General features: G+C 58.2%; 1 protein-coding gene across 1 annotated transcript; it reads left to right on the top strand.

Moving 5' to 3' along the window:
* The first annotated feature begins 3,816 nt into the window (after nucleotides 1–3,816).
* On the top strand, nucleotides 3,817–16,282 carry WNT6 (Wnt family member 6). Its single transcript, XM_066189272.1, has 4 exons — nucleotides 3,817–3,944; nucleotides 11,973–12,193; nucleotides 15,035–15,336; nucleotides 15,613–16,282. Exons 1-4 carry the CDS (start codon nucleotides 3,868–3,870, stop codon nucleotides 16,072–16,074), a joined length of 1,062 nt encoding a protein of 353 aa, XP_066045369.1. The 5' UTR covers nucleotides 3,817–3,867; the 3' UTR covers nucleotides 16,075–16,282.
* Nucleotides 16,283–17,504: the final 1,222 nt, after the last annotated feature.

The raw sequence follows: 17,504 nt of genomic DNA, 5'->3' as shown, positions 1-17,504 counted from the left end.
AGAGAGGTCACCATCCTCATCATCCCCCTGGCTGCCACAGGCCTGTCTGCTGGCTGCTACCCTGCACTCGAGTCCCCCGGCTGTGAGCAGCCATGGATGGGGACCATGTTGTTTTAATAAGATCATTCTCCTCCTGCCGTGAGGTCGCAACCTGGGCTTATGACATCACAGCGCGCTGCTATGGAAATGCCGGGATGTCACAAACACAGCTCGATGACCTCACTGCAGGAGCAGGAGATGAGGCCAACGTGGGTTTGATTGCCAGTGTCCTCAGGAATAAAGAAGGGGAGGGATGCTGGGAAAGTATGCGGCCGCTGAGCGCCAGGGTGTTTGGGTTGGAAATCGCCACGCTTTCCCCACAGCGGGAAAGGCCCATTACTTCCTCCTCTGTCTGTTCTCTCTCAGCAGCCAGAGCCCCCCCCAGCCTTGTGGCTGTGGGGTAGGAGGGCTGTTGGAGCAGGGTACCCCCATCCATGCCCTTGGGGCTGCATGGTTGGGAGTGAGACACAGAGCTCAGCACAGTATCAGGGCACCAGCCAAGAGGCAGAGGGAGTTCAGTGGGGGCTGCAGGATAGGCCACTCAGGGGATGCTTTGTCTCACAAGCAGGCTGGGGATTACTGGGGATGCTGTCACAAGACTCAGAGTGGGCTGGAATCCCGGGGAAGTCTCCTCTCCCTCAAGAGGACTTCAGAGTCATGCCGCTATATGGGGACAATTCTCTAACACAGCACCCTCAAAGCAGGACCTCAAAGCACCTCTTGGCTCTGCCCAGACACCCAATAACTGTTCCCTTCTCAGCCCACAACCAACATCTTCTCCTGGGGTCCAGCTCCTCTGTCCCATCACCCCTACCACAGCTGAGTTCTCTATCCTCTGCAGACCTTGCCACTGGGAAAAAACATGGCTGGTTGGGGGTGTCCTGTCCCCCCACCTCTCTGTTGCAGGGATGCAGGGATATCTGTTCTCCCCCTGCATCCTCCATCATTAATTTCCATCAGTGGCCAAGTGGGGCCGGGGCTGCCTGGGGGTGGCCGAGGAACACGGCGCTTTCCCCTGATAGCAAAAATAAATACATTAAAATTCTTGCAGGAGGCAGAAGAATGTGGGACGGCAGGAAAAAATTGTTTTATAATTTGTAATAACACAAAAGCCGGGGGGGGGGCGGGGGGAGTGAGCTGCAAGAGGCAAGGAAAGGCAGAGACAAAGGATCAGCTGCGATGGTGGAGGCGGCTTCAGAGTGGCAGTGGCATGCCCTGGATTAGTATGACCACTGTCACCTTGTCCCCTGAAGTAGGTGTGCCTTTGGGTCTTGTTGCAGAAATGGAGGCAGCAAGAAAATTACTGAGGCTTAACGAACAGGCAACCACTCCCCACCTGCTTATGCAGGTCTCTGCATCTCTGTGCTTCAGTTTCCCCTTGCTAAAGGAGAATTTTTGTGCAGCTGGGAGAAAAGCTGTGAAATAGGGGCAAACTCCTGGCATACACCCCATGGCAGCTCCGCTGATCCAGACACAAGGGAAGGAGCCCACCTTTGTCCACTCTGCCCCACCAGCCCCCCTAAGGGGGCTTTGCCATAGGACCCAGGCAATGGGGCCAGTTCCCATAAGTGTGCTGAGGGTATCACAGCTCCCCCAGCCCCCTCCAGCCTCACGCAGAGCTGACGTGATAAGGCGAGTTGCTGAGCACCAGCCGCACCTGCTCGCCGAGACGGCACCCCCCCTCTCACTCCCCTTTTCGGGGCAAAATCAAAGGGATTTTTCTGCCCTTAGGAAATCAGATAAAGGCTTCTCACCTGCCCCGCGCTGCCTTTGCAAGGAGGCCAGGCGCTAGGGGCGGAGGGACAACAGGCACTTTCAACACGCCGGCAGATGAGCCGTGTGTTGCAGTGAGCTCTGCCGGCAGGGGCTGGGCCCCTGGGTACAGTGTCAGCCTCGCCCAGCCTTAGCAGGGATGTCTCCCCTCCACGGGCTGCTCGTTGTGGACTCTCCCCCTAGATTAGAGGTGATGGGGGTCCCTGTAGAACAGCCAGGATGGAGGTTGGTGGGTGGAGGCAAAAGGCAACAGGAACAGGGCATGGTGCAGCAGCCCAGTTACAGTGCCCAGCTCAGGGAAGGTCCCTGTGTCCCTGTGACCCCATGCTGTGGCCAGGGCAGCTCAATCCTAGTCACCATGGCCAAGGCTGCAGATCAGGAGCCGTTTTCCTGTGTGGGAGGGCAGAGAAAGAGCAGGTGTGAAACCTCCAGAGGTGGTGGGAGTCTCTTACCTCCTGTGCCCAGGAGGGATAGAATTGTGCCAAGCTGCAGATAAAGCCTGAGTCATTCACCACCAAATGCTGTTAGCAGGGAGCAGACATGCCTAGGTGAAGGGGTGAAACTGCTGGTGATCAAGGCAAGGGGAACAGTGATGAGCAAGCCAGGGGCTTGAGATGGGCAGGGTATGGGAGGCCATGAAGGAGGACAGAGCACAAAGAGCTGTTGGAGGGAGAGGTGGTCTCACCAGCAGCAAGAGTGCTCTGCTTTGCCCATCACGGGTGGAAGACACCTCCTTTTTCCTTGGGGTAACCCAATGGGCTAGCTGGTTGCAGAGATCAGCTGAGACTCCCCCAGGGTAGCTGTCCCAGGATCCATGGCCCAGATGCAGCAGGTTGGGAGCTGCATCTCCAACTTTTGCTGGGAGCCATGAATGGCACAAGAGGAATCAGAGATGCAGAGCACTGGACTGAGTGCTGGAAAACCATTCCTGACGCTCCTCTGTGGAGATAATTGGTGTGGCAGGCGGTGGGCTCCTCCTGTCCCCAGCTGCCCAGCCCTTGTGTGGCCCCCTGCTACCTTCTGGGTGCGTCAGCTTCCTCCTGCCCCAGGCAGCTCCTGCTGCTCCTCCTCTTATGATCTACTGCTGGGGACTGTCTCTTTTCTGGGTCCCGGCTGCGCCTGAAATGAAACTACCATAAACAGGATGTCCATCACCGTACTCTTCTTCTGGTCTCCTTGCTCCTGGGGCTGGCTCGATCGTATTCCTGCATGTACCTCTGCCCCAGGCGTGTCTCTCCAGAGTGCTGGAGTTAAGTGTTGGGAGATGCATGTGAGGGGTCACTCCTCCAGCTTTCCCAGGCAGGACAGACTGGTCTGAGGAGCCAGGATTGTGCCAGGCGAGCCCAGTCCAGGGACAGGGCCAGGCAGGGTGGTAACCCAGGGACGCCAGATTTGGGCAAGGCCATGCCCGGGATGTCAGGGTCGGGCACGAGTTGTGACAGGGAGGTGTCAGGGACACCTCGAGGCCAGGTCGGGTTTGACAGGGCTGCGGCAGGACCCCGAGTGGAGCCAGGCAGGGCTGTGCCAGGCAGGTCCGTGCCGAGCAGGTCCGCAGCAGATCCCGGGGCTTCGGGGGCAGGGCTGTGCCAGCCAGATCCGCAAAAAGGGCTGCACATTCAAACGCGGCGGCGGGACGCGGGGCCGGACAGGCTGCGGCCACCGTCCTCTACCGGAGGGTGCCCGTGCCCATATCGTGTCCGTGGCTCGGCGCTGGGAACGGAGCCTGGCACCCGGGAGTCCCCCCGCCCGGCCCGCCCTGTCCGTCCCCCCGGGCTCCGGTTTCCCTGTCGGAGCAGATGCTTTCGCAGCCCCGTCCCTCCTCCTCCTCCTTCTCCGGAGCAGCCTCCGCGCCGCGCTCCAGCCGCCCGGAGGTGCCTGCCCAGCCCAGCCCAGCCCGGCCCGGACGGCCCCGCCGGTCGCGTTGCCTGCCCGGCCCGGCCCGGTGGAGGGAGACAGCGGGCACCCACCCGCCGGGGCCCCGGCCGTACCTCGGGGCTGCCCGGCTCCCGGCGAGCGGCGTGGAGCGAGTTCGACGCTTTCCTCAGTCCTGGCAGGATGCTGCCTTTCTCCCGGACCCAGCTGGGGCTCTTCTTCATCCTCCTCTGCCCCGCTAACATCATCGGGCTCTGGTGGTGAGTAGGACATCCCGGGGGGGACGAGGGGCGGGTAAGCAGGACGGCACTCAGGGTATCTCTATCTTTGGGGGTGGTCCCCCCCCAACTTGTGGGCAACAGAGTCCCCTACATCCAGGGACCACTTGGGTTGGAATTGCTGCTCACCGTCTGTTCTGATCCAGACTGGGGCACCCACATACTGTCAGGGTTTGGGCACACAAGTGCGTTGGAGGCAGCAGACTCGGGGATCCCCAGGAGTATAGGGCACACAGGTCCTGTGGTGAGAGTTGCACTTTGCCTCCCCGCACCCCCAGCCCACAGCCTGGGAGGCTTGTACATCTGAGGGGTGGGCAAGGCGGCTTAGTGGCTTCCAGACCCCTCCAATAAGTCAAATTTAATTAAAAACCTTAGGGTCCCTACAGTGTCCCCCCTGAATGGTGACCTGGACACAGCAGGGACAAAACCCCTATTTGTAATGGTGCCCTCATCAAAGGCAGAGACGGTGCCTTGCAGAATACCAGAGGGGGTGGGGGATTCATTACAGGCACAGAACTGGGACCCAGCCTTGGAAAGCCCAGGTATCTGTCGAAACATGAACTATTTAAATCTATTAAGAATTTCACCCAGCCTGTCTTTATCCGGTTTTAAGTGCTTAGATTCCAGCTCCCCAGCATGCCGTCCAGGCTATCATTCATTATCTGAGGCTATTCGTCTCCACATTGTCACAGTCTTTTGACCCCTAAAATAAAGCTCTCCATAAGCCTTTCCCCTCACAGTCCCCTGCCTTCCCACCAGTGATTTATTCCACATCTCCATTCCATAGCCAGTTAGCTAGCCTTGGCTCCAGGACTGCAGTCAGAGCATCAGCTGAGAGTTTGTCCCTGGAGCCCAAGCACTGTGTTTATTGCCAGGCAAGTGTTTAACATGGGTCTGAGAGTGACTTACCTTGGGTTTTTTGCTAGAAGAGGGGAGAGCGAGGTAGGGCAAGCCCTGGCCAGGGCTTGTGGAGGGTCTCCGCACTCCCTGCCACCTACCTCAGGGTAGCTGTGTCATTGCAGGACATATGCTCTCCTGCTGCCTGAGACCTGCTGTTTTTCCCTGGCTAATTCTCAGACACACATACAGCTGTCCCTTCAGCTGTCCATGCTTTCTCTGCCCCATCTTCAGCAATATCTCCAAGTTCATGCCCTGTGCTCCAGCTTTGAGGACATCTGCCCATGACTGGAATAAGAAGAGGTGAAGCAGAAGCTCATTTTGCCTTCATTTCAGGGGCAGGCAGACAGCACCACCAAGGGCAGGGTGCAGGGGTACCGGTGCCCCTTGCCCCAGGTGCTCAGAACTGCATCTCACCATGGAGTCTGGGTCCTGCTGGTGCCATGTGTGCACAGGCAGCGGCGATGTTGGGAGATTAGCAGGATTTGGCAGAGGAGGGCAAGGGGTCAAACTTGTTTTTTCTTCTTTTAAAAAAGAAGAAAAGGAACCCTTATTTTAAGAATAATAACTCAACTGCCTGATGCACAATGAATGCACTGGGCAGTGGAGTAGCTTCAGGGGGATCACCAGCTCACACTCTCCTTCACCCTGGAGCCAGTGAGCTGGAAAGAGGTGATGGGGGGATGAGGCCACCAGCACCACCAAACAGATGTGCCAGGCTTCCTGGGACAGGGCATAGGAGCAGCTGGGTCATGAACTGCTTCCCTCAGAGTCTGGTGTTTTGGCCCCTGGCTGAGATCATCCAAGGGAGCCCTTCCTGTGTGGGGCAGAGGAGTCTGGGCACTCATGACAGGCATCTGCTCCTGATACTGGTCCCCTCTCCCAAGTCTGGGATGCACTGGTGTCTGTGGGTTTTGCTATTGTTGGGGAGGGATTCAGAGGAACAGCTGTGTGTTGTGCCAGGGTTCCTGGAAGCCCAGGAGTGGTGGCATTGATAGAGCTGTTCCTTACTGTCACTGATGCATAGGGACTTTGGTGGCACACCTTTGTGTGTGCATCACTGGGCACTTGTGGGTGCTTAGCCAAGGGGGCATTTTCCCCTGGCCAGGAAAGAAACGTACAACTTTACCCTGAGTAGATTATCTGTGTGGTGGGGAGGATACAGGGTTTGCCTGTTCAAGCCAACTTTTTCCCCCACTGATGACCTAATTTGTGAGACTGGTGTGGTGGGCTGTAGCTGGGCTGGATCTCAAGAGGCACAGTCCCAGCCCAGGCAAGCATCCAGGCCTGGCCCCACATGGATGGTAACTGTGCCCATTGGGATCCTGGCAGACGGTTGCATCTCTGGAAGAAGATTCAGGTATGATGTACAAGCACTGACATCCTGCTGGTGACATTGTAGCCTGAGATGGAGCATGCTCATTGTGTTAGGATGTCCTCAGAGAGCTCACTGAAGACACAGACCTTTCCATGGCAAAGGGGAGCAGGCTTCTGCTCAGTGGTCTGTGCCAATGGAAGATGTCACTCACGTGCTGCTGGCACCTTGATTAGTGCCATTGCTGCAGGGAGTAGGCTTTCCTTGCTCCCACTGGCTCTGTTAATTCTTTCTTCCCCCTCCTCTATTCTTTACACATTTCTTGCTCAGCTCCTTGTGCAACAGTGATTTCTCCCTGAGCAGGACAGGTAGGGCCTGCCTGAGGCTCCTGGGCTGGTCTAGAGGCTGCAGAGATACAGAGTAGACAAACTTAGTGCCTGAGGAACCCCAGGGCAGGATTTCAGCCAAGCCGGTTTGCACCTGGGCTGTCCTTCCAGGAACAGAGGCACTCCAGGGGTGGGGGCAAGCAAAGTCAGCTTCCCTGGTGCCTGTTGGCTCTCCATGGGCATGGCTGAGAGCAGACTGGAGATGGAAGAGAAGGCAAGGGAGAAAATCATTCCAGTTGAAATTTGCTCTGCTGCAGCTGCGGTCTGAGGGGGCCCAGAGGGATGGACACCTGCCCTCCATCCTCTTGCCCATCTATGTGCAAGGGCAGTGCACCTCCAGATTTTCATGGGATTTCTTCAGAGGTGCTCAGGGAGGACCTCTCCCACCAGCCTCTGTGGCTGTACCCTTGCTTGAGAGGGTCCCAGTACCATGTCACTCAAGCCACACACCCTGGGTGGTTTTGTGCAACAGTCTCTCCTTTTCTTTCACTGCCTTGACCAGCACCCACACTGCAAGGCTGGAGCCTGTAAGGGCAGGCTGCTGGGCTGGAGGGCCCTGCCTGCATGCCTTGGGGTGAGCCTTGTGAGTCACCCCTGGGCTTGCTGACCCACAGTTGCTAGCCCATGGCGCCCAACAGACTGGGCTGCCCACTCTTCCCCAGCATGCCTTCTCCCCTGGAGCAGCACCATATGGACAGAAATGAATCTCCCAGTGGGAGAGCCCTTGCCTGCTGCCATCTTCCTGTGCCCTTGCTGCGGCAGCTGCTGACTTGCTGGGTTTTTCAAAGGGCCAATGTTTCTCTTGCACTCTTTGAGATGATTACTGGCTCCTGCATTGGGCTACTTGTTTTCTCCCACAAAGGCAGCTGAAGTCTTCCGAACGCCATCCCTTGTCCCTGCTCCTGGGGACACATCCACTCTCCCATGGTGGCACACAGGCTTTCTGGCCATGCCCTACATGTGCCCTCAACTGGAGGGTTTTTCTGGGATTTGCATCAGGACCTTGACTGCTTCAAACACCCCTCATGCAGGAGGGTGCTGGGCACACCCTGACATCTGCTCAGGCTTTGCACAGTCTTCCCACAACATGTGGCACCCACATCTAGGCATGAACTAACCAAGCTCTCATGCTACCCCAGCTCTAGCCTCTGTCAGCACCCAGAAGAAGGACACAGTGAGCACGACTGGGTGGACTTCTTATCCCAGCCCTTCTAGGGTTTGGACATGGCTTTAGGACCACCACCTCTGCAGGTGCATGCTCCCTCCATCCCCCCAGTACCTGCAGCACAAGTTTGGGCAGCTCCTGCTCATGACAGCCTGGCCTCAGCATGACCCTGCAGCTAGCAGGTCCATGGGTTGATGCAATGCCATGCCAAAGCCTCTTTCCTTTAGGCAGCTTCCCAGATGTTTTTACATGCCATCCTTGCCAAGGAGGTGTAAGGAGGAGGGCAGGGAATGGGGTCTCCCTTCTCTTCCCAACCCATGGCATTTCCTGCTCCCTCAGTGCCCCGGGTGCTGCTCAGCAGTCAAACCCTGACTGTGCCCCCCAGGGCAGTGACTTGCTTCTTACTCACCACACCCTGAAGGGCCTCCTGCTCTGTTTCCACACCCAGCTGCCCCGGTTAGTGGGTTAGTGGCAGCACCCACGCAACGCCCCGAGTGAGGGCCTGGGTGCCCACCACATGCCTGCATGGGCTGTAGGAAAACTGGACGGGTGAAAATTAATCTGTGTGTCCCCTTTGTCCTGCTTGCACAGCTTGGAAAGAGACAGGCTCCCTTTGGGTTTGACTTGTAGGCTGTCACTCAGTGTGACATCACTGTGTGGGGCATGAGGTGGCCTATGTCTCCAGGGATGGAGGTCAATTCTCCAGGGCTGTCACCCTGAAGTTCTTACCTCTCCAGGTGGGTGCAGAATTACCTGTGGGCTCAGAGTGATGACCTGGGTACCCTAGTACTGTGCATTGCCCTGCTGAAGGCTTCCAGAGGCTGGGATAGGGACCTGCATGCAAGGCAAGACACAGCCTTAGTACCCTAAAGCAGAGTCCCCTTGCCACGCAGGAGTGCCCAGGCAGCAGTACTCAATGGGTGCAGGCCTGTCAGATCCCACATGGAGTTGGCATGGCCCAAACACTGCTCTCCCACAAGTGCGACTTCTGAAAGCTGACTATCCTATTTCTCACTGCCTAGTTCTACCAGCCCCACTCCCTTGGCTTCCTGCAAACCAGGACCCCACTGGGTCCCTTCCATAATGGTCTGCTGACAGGGGCCAGAAATCCTGTTCCACATCATCCCTATGCCCAAGGAGAAGATGGCAACTTGGCCCAGGCTCCGTAGTCCATGATTTTGGCTGGGAATGAGACTGGGACATACTGGAAGCTCCATGACCATGAGCTGGAAAAAAATGGTGATTATGGCTCTGAGGAACCTCCAGCTCTGTTGCAGCAGGCACAGTATCCAGAGCACGTGGGTTGCATCAGAAGCCCCAGTGACTCCTGTTTGACATGTGTCACTGGGCTCAGGCTGTGGCTGTGGCAGCCCAAGGGGTGACAGCACCAGGTGGGCAGTGGTTTGCAGCCCCTTTTCTGTGCCTCAGTCTGCCCTTTCAGCAACCCCCTTCCAGGGGGTTGTTTCCCTCACATAGGGGTGCTGAGATGTTGGAAAGTGGGGTTTATCATCCCATTGGCTTTTGGGGCAAGACAGAGCCCCCAGCAACAATTCTGGCAGCCAGCAAAGGGCACCGGGGCAGGTGGGAGGGATGTTGCTGTGCTTCCCAGCCTGGCTGGGGGCTCCCAGGCAGGAGGCGGCAGGGGGCCGGGGTGCCCCAGGCAAGTTGCGGGGAGCCGGGCTGGCGACCCTGTTCCTTCACCAGGGCAGGGGGAGGAGTGCCCGGCAGCAGAGGTGGGGCACCTTAATTGTAGATGCGGGAGGCCTTGGAGTGGGACAAGCTCAGGCAGATCTGGGCCCTGCGCCGGAGCCCTTGCCAAAGTGGTAGCAGTTTGGCAGCATTTTTCTTGCCCTTGTCTCCCTCCATTCTCCCCCCGCCCCGAACCCTCAAAGCAAAACAGCTCTTGGGCTCCCGGCAGCCTCCTTGTGCCAGAAAGTGGAGCCCAGCGGAAATTAATATTGCAATGGACTTAGGCAGCCCACCCCACGCCTCGTCAGCATGGACAGAAAGCTGCTGTGCTCTCCCGCCAGCCCTGCTGCCGCCTGGACCACGGGTGGGGACCCCCGCGGTGCCGGTGAGCCGCCCACCACCCCCCAGACCCGCGGGGCTGAGCTCTTCTTCCCGGCCTGATCCAGCGGGCTGGGGTGAGCCGCAGTTCAGTATTTGATCTGACAGCCCCGGGGGGCTGGCGCATCATTTTTATTTGAGTACAAAGAGTCATCTCTTAATGAAAGTCCCATCCCCGCTTCCCCTCTTCCCCACTCCACTGGCAGAGGCAGCCAAACCTCCGCCATCCGCTGTAGATGTTGGGAGCCTGTGGCCACAAAGGACAGCAAACTTGGAGGCTAACATGGAGGCTTGGATCCCTGTGTGGTCATCATGGGATGGGACTGGACAGATTTTCTGGTCACTTTCCGCGTGGGCCTCAGTTTCCCTGTCTATGTAGGACCTGTGCCAGGCAAGCTCCACGACACTTCCCTAGCTGCCCCATCCTTTTGCAGAGGCCCATGTGAATCTTGCAGCAAATGGAAATTGAGCTGCTGGGAGCAAAGGGAAGTGCATTCTCCCCAACAGGAGTGTCTGCTTGCCTCAGTTTCCCTGCTGGAAGTTCCCTTTCCAGGCTATGCCTCTCTGTTGAGCTGTTTAACCTTTAAACGTCCATCCAAAGCATTTGGCTCCTTTTCCAGGCTGTGTGAGAGGGCAGATCCTCTCCAAGCCCAGCTGGGGTCTGGTAGGCAGGAGATCCAGGCAGCTGGGGAGCCTGACATGAGGCAGGGGGATCTGGGCAGGGCCTTGAGCTTCAAACAAGGGGCTTGGAGGGGGTTTTTACTTGGGACAGGATTGCAAGCAAAGTACTGCAGTCTGGTGTCCCAAACACAGCCCCCCGGCTGCACAAGAGTGAGAAGGAAACCCAGAACACAGTTAAACACGGAGATTCAGCTTGTGATTTTTGAGCCCCTGGGGCTTGGCCAGACTATAAAGCTCTGGGTTTGGAAGCTGTGCAGCTGATGCTCTCCAGTGAGTGGGGCTGAAGGCAGCACAGGCCGCCCAAGCACTGCTCCCCAGGGAATCCCAGGGAATGTAGCCTCCCAATCATCAGGCATGTCCTGGTCCTGGGGTATAACCTGGGTCCAATCCTGAGGTTCTGTGGTCATCCATGGCCATGAAAATCATGTTGTTGAGCAGGATGAGCTCTGAGCCCACAGGAGCAGCGCTGGAGGCAAGGGTGGGCTGAGTTTAGGGTGTGCTAAATTGGTGTGGCCCACGGCTCTGGAGTTGCCCGTGGCAGAGCCAGAGCACTGCCTGTGCCAGCATGAGGCAGGGTGCTGGCAGGCTGTGCAGCTGCACGAGCTGTGCCGTGGAGGGCACTCCAGGCAAAATGTGTGGGGAAAGTACAGGAGTTTCTGTAGCCGATGGCGCACCAGGGTGCACAGCGTTGTGCTCAGACTTTGCCTTCAGGGCCAGGGAGCCAGGCACCTCACTCCAGCTGTGCTGGCAAGGAGGAGCTGCCTCTGACGTGGGCTCAGCCAGGACTTGCCCTCCCTCACTGGCATTGCCAAAGCTGGCGATGCCACCTGCATCCCTCCCTTGCACTCCTGCACCCGCCTGCAGCTCCATTCCCTGGAGTCAGTGCCTGGATTTGGGGAGGTGAGTACAGGATCCTGGCCAGCAGCCGAGGGGCTTTATCAGAAGCAAGGTCACTCATCTAGTCTCCCACGGGGTAAAGCAGCGAGCCCCCGTGGAGAGGGGGGGACACACCAAGAATGCCAGCTGCGCTTCTTGTTGTGTCCACAGCTCTGGGAGACACAGCTGAATCGGGCATCAGTCACACACCAATGCCAGGGCAGGGTTTAGTCAGTGCCGGTCCCAAAGAGCAGATGCTGAGTAACACAATATTTCTGCCATCTCCTGTCAGGGACACCACCATCACCCCCATGGATGTCACCAAGGATGTAGAGTGGTATGTGCCAGCATCATCCTATAGCCTGTCCCAGGGTTGGAGATCCTCCCAGTTCCCTGAATGGATGGACAGGGCAAGGTATTGCCTGGGTGGCCCACCCATACCTATTGTCCTGCTCCCACTGCATACGTCTCTCTGTCCCCTTGTCACCCAGGCTCAGCATGGAGCTGGCACTGCCCTGCAGCCTTGCTCTGTCCCTAGGGGTAGGTCTGGTCATGTCCCATCCACAGCCTGGTCTCCTGGGCTTGGGTGCTGGTTTTGCTCTGCTCTCTGTCCCCTCCTGCAGGGCAGTGGGGAGCCCCCTGGTCATGGACCCCAACAGCATCTGTCGCAAGACGAAGCGGCTGGCAGGGAAGCAGGCAGAGCTGTGCCAGCTGGAGCCAGAGATTGTGCAGGAGGTGGCCAAGGGCACCAAGCTGGGCGTCCGGGAGTGCCAGTACCAATTCCGCTTCCGCCGCTGGAACTGCACCAGCCACAGCAAGTACTTCGGCAAGATCCTGCAGCAGGGTAAGGCCAGTGCTTCCTCAGCTTCCCGTTTCCCAGAACGACCCCAGCCTGGTCACACACCTCCTCAGGACTCCTGCAGCAGAGCCTTGGCGTGCAAAGCTGTATGTGTGAGTGTGTGCATGTAGGGGGTTGCTCAGTGCTCCCCAGTGCAGTCACGCTGAGGTTTTACTGCCGGGACATGTCTCCCGGTGTTGTAATGAAGCAATTACCAATGCTCCCAGACAGTGCGGGGCTTCATGAAGCCCAAGAATGCACCCTCGTCTGGCAGTGATTTACTGCTACCCCGGGACCCCAGGGTGTGCTGTGGGAAGGGGCCCGGGTGGGAGGCAGTGCACAGCCGTTGGGAGCTGCCTCTCACCCCGTGGGTGCCCTTCACATCCCTTCTCGTGGCCTTGCAGGGAGCAGAGGAGTGCTTGTCTCCTGTCCCTGTCCCTGGATGGGCACCCTGATGTCAGCCTAAGAAACGGGGCTGGGTGCAGCTCTCAGGCAGTGGATACAGTGGTCCAAACCAGGCCCAGCTGCATCAGAGCAGGAGCAGAGCAGGAGGGCACCCGTGAGTGTGTAAGGGATGGGAAAGCCCTGCCATACTCCTCAGGGAGAGAGGCTGGGAGTGGATGGTGCTCCAAGCAAGGGGAGATGCTTGAAGCACCTTGGGCTGGTAAGATCACTTAGTGTGAGGTGAGTTTAGTCCTGCCCCTCTTCCCATGTTTGTGCAATGGCAGATGAAGATGCTGGAGTAAGTCCCACATCTCTTCAGCCATCACATCTGTTGGTGCATGGCCAGCCCGAGGCAAAGTGTGTATGTCCATAGGCCATGCAGGGGGGGTCAAGGGGGCATCCCTGGGGGAACTGGAAAGAGTGGAGTGCCCTGGGCACCCAGCTGACTGCAGGTACTAGTAGGGGGTCAGAGCTGAAGCCTCAAGGGAAACACTGGCCCATGGGAGGTGGATAGGCTCATTTACAAAGCTCATTTGCAGAGGTGGGTTACCCCCAACACAGGGAGGTGTATTCAGTCAAGAGGCAGAGGGTCAGGGTACATGGGGGACTCCCCTGCCTCTGGAGTCACCTATTTTCACCATAACATGGCAGTGAGGCAGGTGGGATCTGTGCCAGGCACAGGAAGTGGGGTGGTGCCAGGATGCAGGGCCAGACGAGGTGGTGAGTGAAAGGAGTTGCTGGGTACCCAGGGACAGCTTGTGTTGGAGGGGGCACAGGCACATCAAGCATGGGGATGCTGAAGGAGCCACCACACCGTCCAGCCTCACTGCCTGGGTGGTAGAGATAAGCAGTGTCGTAGGGACAGTGGTGAGCATGTGGGTCCCTGGCACTCTGAGGACATGGAGCATCCCAGCTACAAGTGTGGAGTTCCCCAGGGCAGCAAGATGGGTGTCAGAAGCCGTCAGAGGTGCCAGCAGGCACCAGACTCCCTGTAAGCCTGCAGGCACTGCATAAAGTATCCCAGCATTTTTGGGGCTCCCAGCTCCAATAGACGAGTACCTCCCATCCAACATCCTTTTTACCCAAGGATGCTGCAAACTTCCCATTCCTGGCCATGGCCTCCCTGGCACAGTCACGGCTGTCCCCTCTTCCCTTGCTGCCACCTGTGCCAGGTGTGGCATGCCAGGGCAGGCTGGCTTGGGGACAGCCACGTGTCTGGAGGACTCTCAGAGGAGCAGCATCCCCCCAGGGCCCGGCTGGCAGGGTGGCATGGGAACCTCTGCCAGTTTTGGGCTGTCTGCCGAGGGTTCTGCCAACCCCAGGTGGGAACAGGCAGGTGGTTGGGTGGCTTGTGGGAGCAGGAGGGCCTGGGGAGGGGGTGGTATCCCCTCAGTGGTACTGCCAGAAAGGCACCAGTGTGCCCAGTTCCTGCTAACACCAGATGGATGCAGGTGCTGTGTGGGCTTTTGGAAGAGCACTTATGGAACTGGTGCCCTGGTATGCCTCTTCCTGCAGCCTCCCCAAGTCAGAATACTGAAGATGGAGGGATGGGACACCCCTCAAAACCCACCTTCTCCTCCCTCCCCAGGAATCCCCTGCAGGCCACCATCCTGGGTCAGCCCTGCCCTGGCATTTGGGTGGGCAGGAGTTGGGCTGGCATGAAGCAGGGGGAGTGCAGGAGCCCCCCGAGCAGGGCGCCGCACCCCTGCTGCCAGAATCCCCCGCTGGCTGCGGCTGCGAGCGGCAGGTCCGGGCAGGGGAAAGATGCTTGGAATTCGTGTCCCGGAGCAGAGAGAGACAGGAGCAAATACTAATAATAAATAATCCTGCAGGGTGGAGGCTGTGCCGGTGGAGAGAGGGGGGCAGGCAGCTCCCCATGGCAAAGAGGGTAGTGGGGGGAGAGCAGGCAACACAGCTACAACACTGCCGCCCTGCAGAGGGTGAGTGGCACCCTCGGTATCCCTCACAGTGTTTGTTTCCAGGTGCCAGTTTGGAGCTGGTGTTGGAATTTTTACTGCTTGGAGGGATATTGCAGGGTTGTGTGAGGAAGCTGTGGGTACCACCTGGTCACCTGGGACCACTCTCTGCTCTCTAAGCTTCCCTCTTTCCTATGGGGCAGCATGCAGATTTGCAAGAGGAGGTGGGAGATTTGTTGCCTCTCCACAGCTGAGTGGAGGAGCATTGGCAGGGCCTGACCATCCCCCAGAGCCTTCAAATCTGCTTGCAAGAGGCAGCTCCTGCTCCAGGCAGCCTGTTTCAGGGTGGGTGCATCACCCAGGGAACAGCACTGAACACATATGGAAAGGGAGAAGGGGGGTCTGAGCCCCTGGGATGTCAGCCAGGGGGTGGTGCTTTGCTTGCTGGAGCTGAACCCACATCCCAGCCCTGTCCCTTCTCCTGCAGATATCCGTGAAACAGCCTTCGTGTATGCCATCACGGCGGCTGGAGTGAGCCACGCCATCACGCAGGCCTGCAGCATGGGCGAGCTGCTGCAGTGTGGCTGTGAGCTGACACGGAGCCGGGCCCCCCCCTCGCCCACAGCGGGGCCAGGCACAGAGGGCACTGCCTGGGAGTGGGGGGGCTGTGGAGATGATGTGCAGTTTGGCTATGAGAAATCCCAGCAGTTCATGGATGCCAAGAACAAGAAAGGCAAAAATGACATCCGAGCTCTTATTGACCTGCACAACAATGAAGCCGGGCGTTTGGTAAGGCCCCTGCACTCCCTGTCCCCTGCACCCCCTTGTGCCCCTACCCAGCCCTCCACCTTCAGTGTCCCTAAGCCATGAACCTGCACCAGCTTTGGCTGAAATATGACCCAATATCTTTTGGGTATCCTTTTGCAGGTGCCTTGGAAACCCCCCGGGCCACTCTCCACTCCCAGCCCCTTCCCTGGGCCAGGGCAGCACCAAGACGCAGGGTTTTGGGGGTGCTGGGCTGCGAGAGAGGGAACCGAGGGCTGAGCATGGCTGTCTCTTCCTCAGGCGGTGCGCAGCTACATGAGGACAGAGTGCAAATGCCACGGGCTGTCAGGCTCCTGCACCCTGCGGACCTGCTGGAGGAAGATGCCCCATTTCCGCGAGGTGGGGGATCGCCTGCTCGAGCGCTTCAATGGGGCTTTCAAAGTCATGGGAGGCAACGATGGGAAAACCCTCATCCCCGTGGGTGACAACATCAAGCCTCCTGATAAACAGGACCTCATCTACTCGGCCGACTCACCTGATTTCTGCTCGGCTAATCGTAAGACAGGCTCGCTGGGTACCAGGGGCCGTGTCTGCAACAGCACAGCCATGGACACGAGTGGGTGTGACCTGCTGTGCTGCGGGAGAGGGCACCGGGACGAGACGGTGGTGTTGGAGGAGAACTGCCTTTGCCGCTTCCACTGGTGCTGTGTGGTGCAGTGCCGCAAGTGCTCTGTCCGTCAGGAGCTCAGCCTCTGCATCTGACAGCCTGGGGTCAGGCGAGGACAATTTGGGAGGCCACCTCCAGGCTCACAAGGCCCCCCTGGGACAGAGACAGGTGGAGCCAGTGGCAGGGTCAGCGTGGGTGAGCTCAGCTCTGCGCTCTGGGGAGTCCTGGCTTCCCCAGAGGGCAGCATGGGACTGGCCCGGCATTCCCGTGCCCCCCTGCTCTGTGGGCACAGAGCTTCCACTAATAAAGCTATTTAAAGCCAGCATGCCACAGCGCTTCCTGGGGAGGGCTGAGAAGCACTGACCACCATACTGGAATGGAACTAGCCAGAGAGCTGTCTTGCCCCAGCTGTGTGTCTCAATCCGTCACACTCCTGGCCAACCTCTGGCCCTGCTGGGACCTGTGGCAAAATCCAGCTAATTTTTTACCTACCCTCTGATTTTCTCTGTGGTTGTTGAGCCTGGAGATGTGTGGGGATGAGGGCGAGTACTCTCCTGCCCTGCTCTGCTGCTTCCATTGCGTGAGTGCTCTCCTCCCATCACCCACAGCTGTCATTGCTTGGGGTGCCAATTTGTGTCCTGCCATCATCTGACCTGGGATGTTTGCAGTCCATGGTGCCTCCACTCATGCCTCACGCTGGAGGCATGCCCTAACACTATGATGTTGTGCTCTGACTTTCTTGAAGGGACCCTGTATTCTTTTCACTCCAGCCACGGTCACTACAGTCCCGCTGCAGAGCCTGGCACACAGAAGCCCTGGTCAGCGCTAACACTGTTGGCTTGGTGGTATGCAAGGCATTCACTTGGCGTGCCATGGGCCACGTGCAACTCCACCTGGATGGCAGGGTGCCAGGCATGTATGTCTTTATAACCTGATCAGCCTGTGCCCCTCATGGACAAACACAGGGTGAGGAGCAGCCTGCCTGGCTGCCCAGCAAGGCAAGCTGCCAAGCCTCTGTTCCAGGGGCTCCAGGGATCTCTGAGGGGGTCTCTCCCATGCTGCAAGGAGCCCATGGGAACTGGTTTCTCCAGGATTACCCAGCATAGGGGTTTAGGTAACTGCAGAGTGGTGTGTGTGTGCAGTGCCTGCTCAGCTGGCAGTGCCCACTGGGTTGAGAATTCCCAGAGGGATGTCAGCAGGGTGAAAGCCTGGGCAGAGAGGTCAACGCTCCTGTGCCCGGCCTCCATGTTGCATCTGTGGGGGATTCATGGGGGAGGAATCACTGGGTGCTTTTCTGTCCACCCCTCTTCAAGAGAGCTCTAAGCTGAGGTAGCTGAGGTGGGCAATGCCCCACGTGCTGGGCACTGCCAGGCAGGGTAAAAGCAGAGCTCACAGTGGTGGGCAGACTGCAAGGCAGACTGCATGGGGGTGTTGGAGATGCCCACCAGTGGGTCCTTCCTCACCTGCCCCAGGCAGCCAGCAGGGAAAGGCAGGAGAAGCAAGGTGCTAGTGAACCATTAACTTG

This window comes from Chamaea fasciata, unplaced genomic scaffold (genome assembly GCF_029207755.1).
Source record: "Chamaea fasciata isolate MVZ Bird 193981 ecotype frontalis unplaced genomic scaffold, bChaFas1.0.hap1 SCAF_8, whole genome shotgun sequence".
In the NCBI taxonomy this organism is placed as follows: domain Eukaryota; kingdom Metazoa; phylum Chordata; class Aves; order Passeriformes; family Sylviidae; genus Chamaea; species Chamaea fasciata.
Note: the sequence above shows the minus strand (reverse complement) of the source record. Positions and strands in the feature narration are given on the sequence as shown.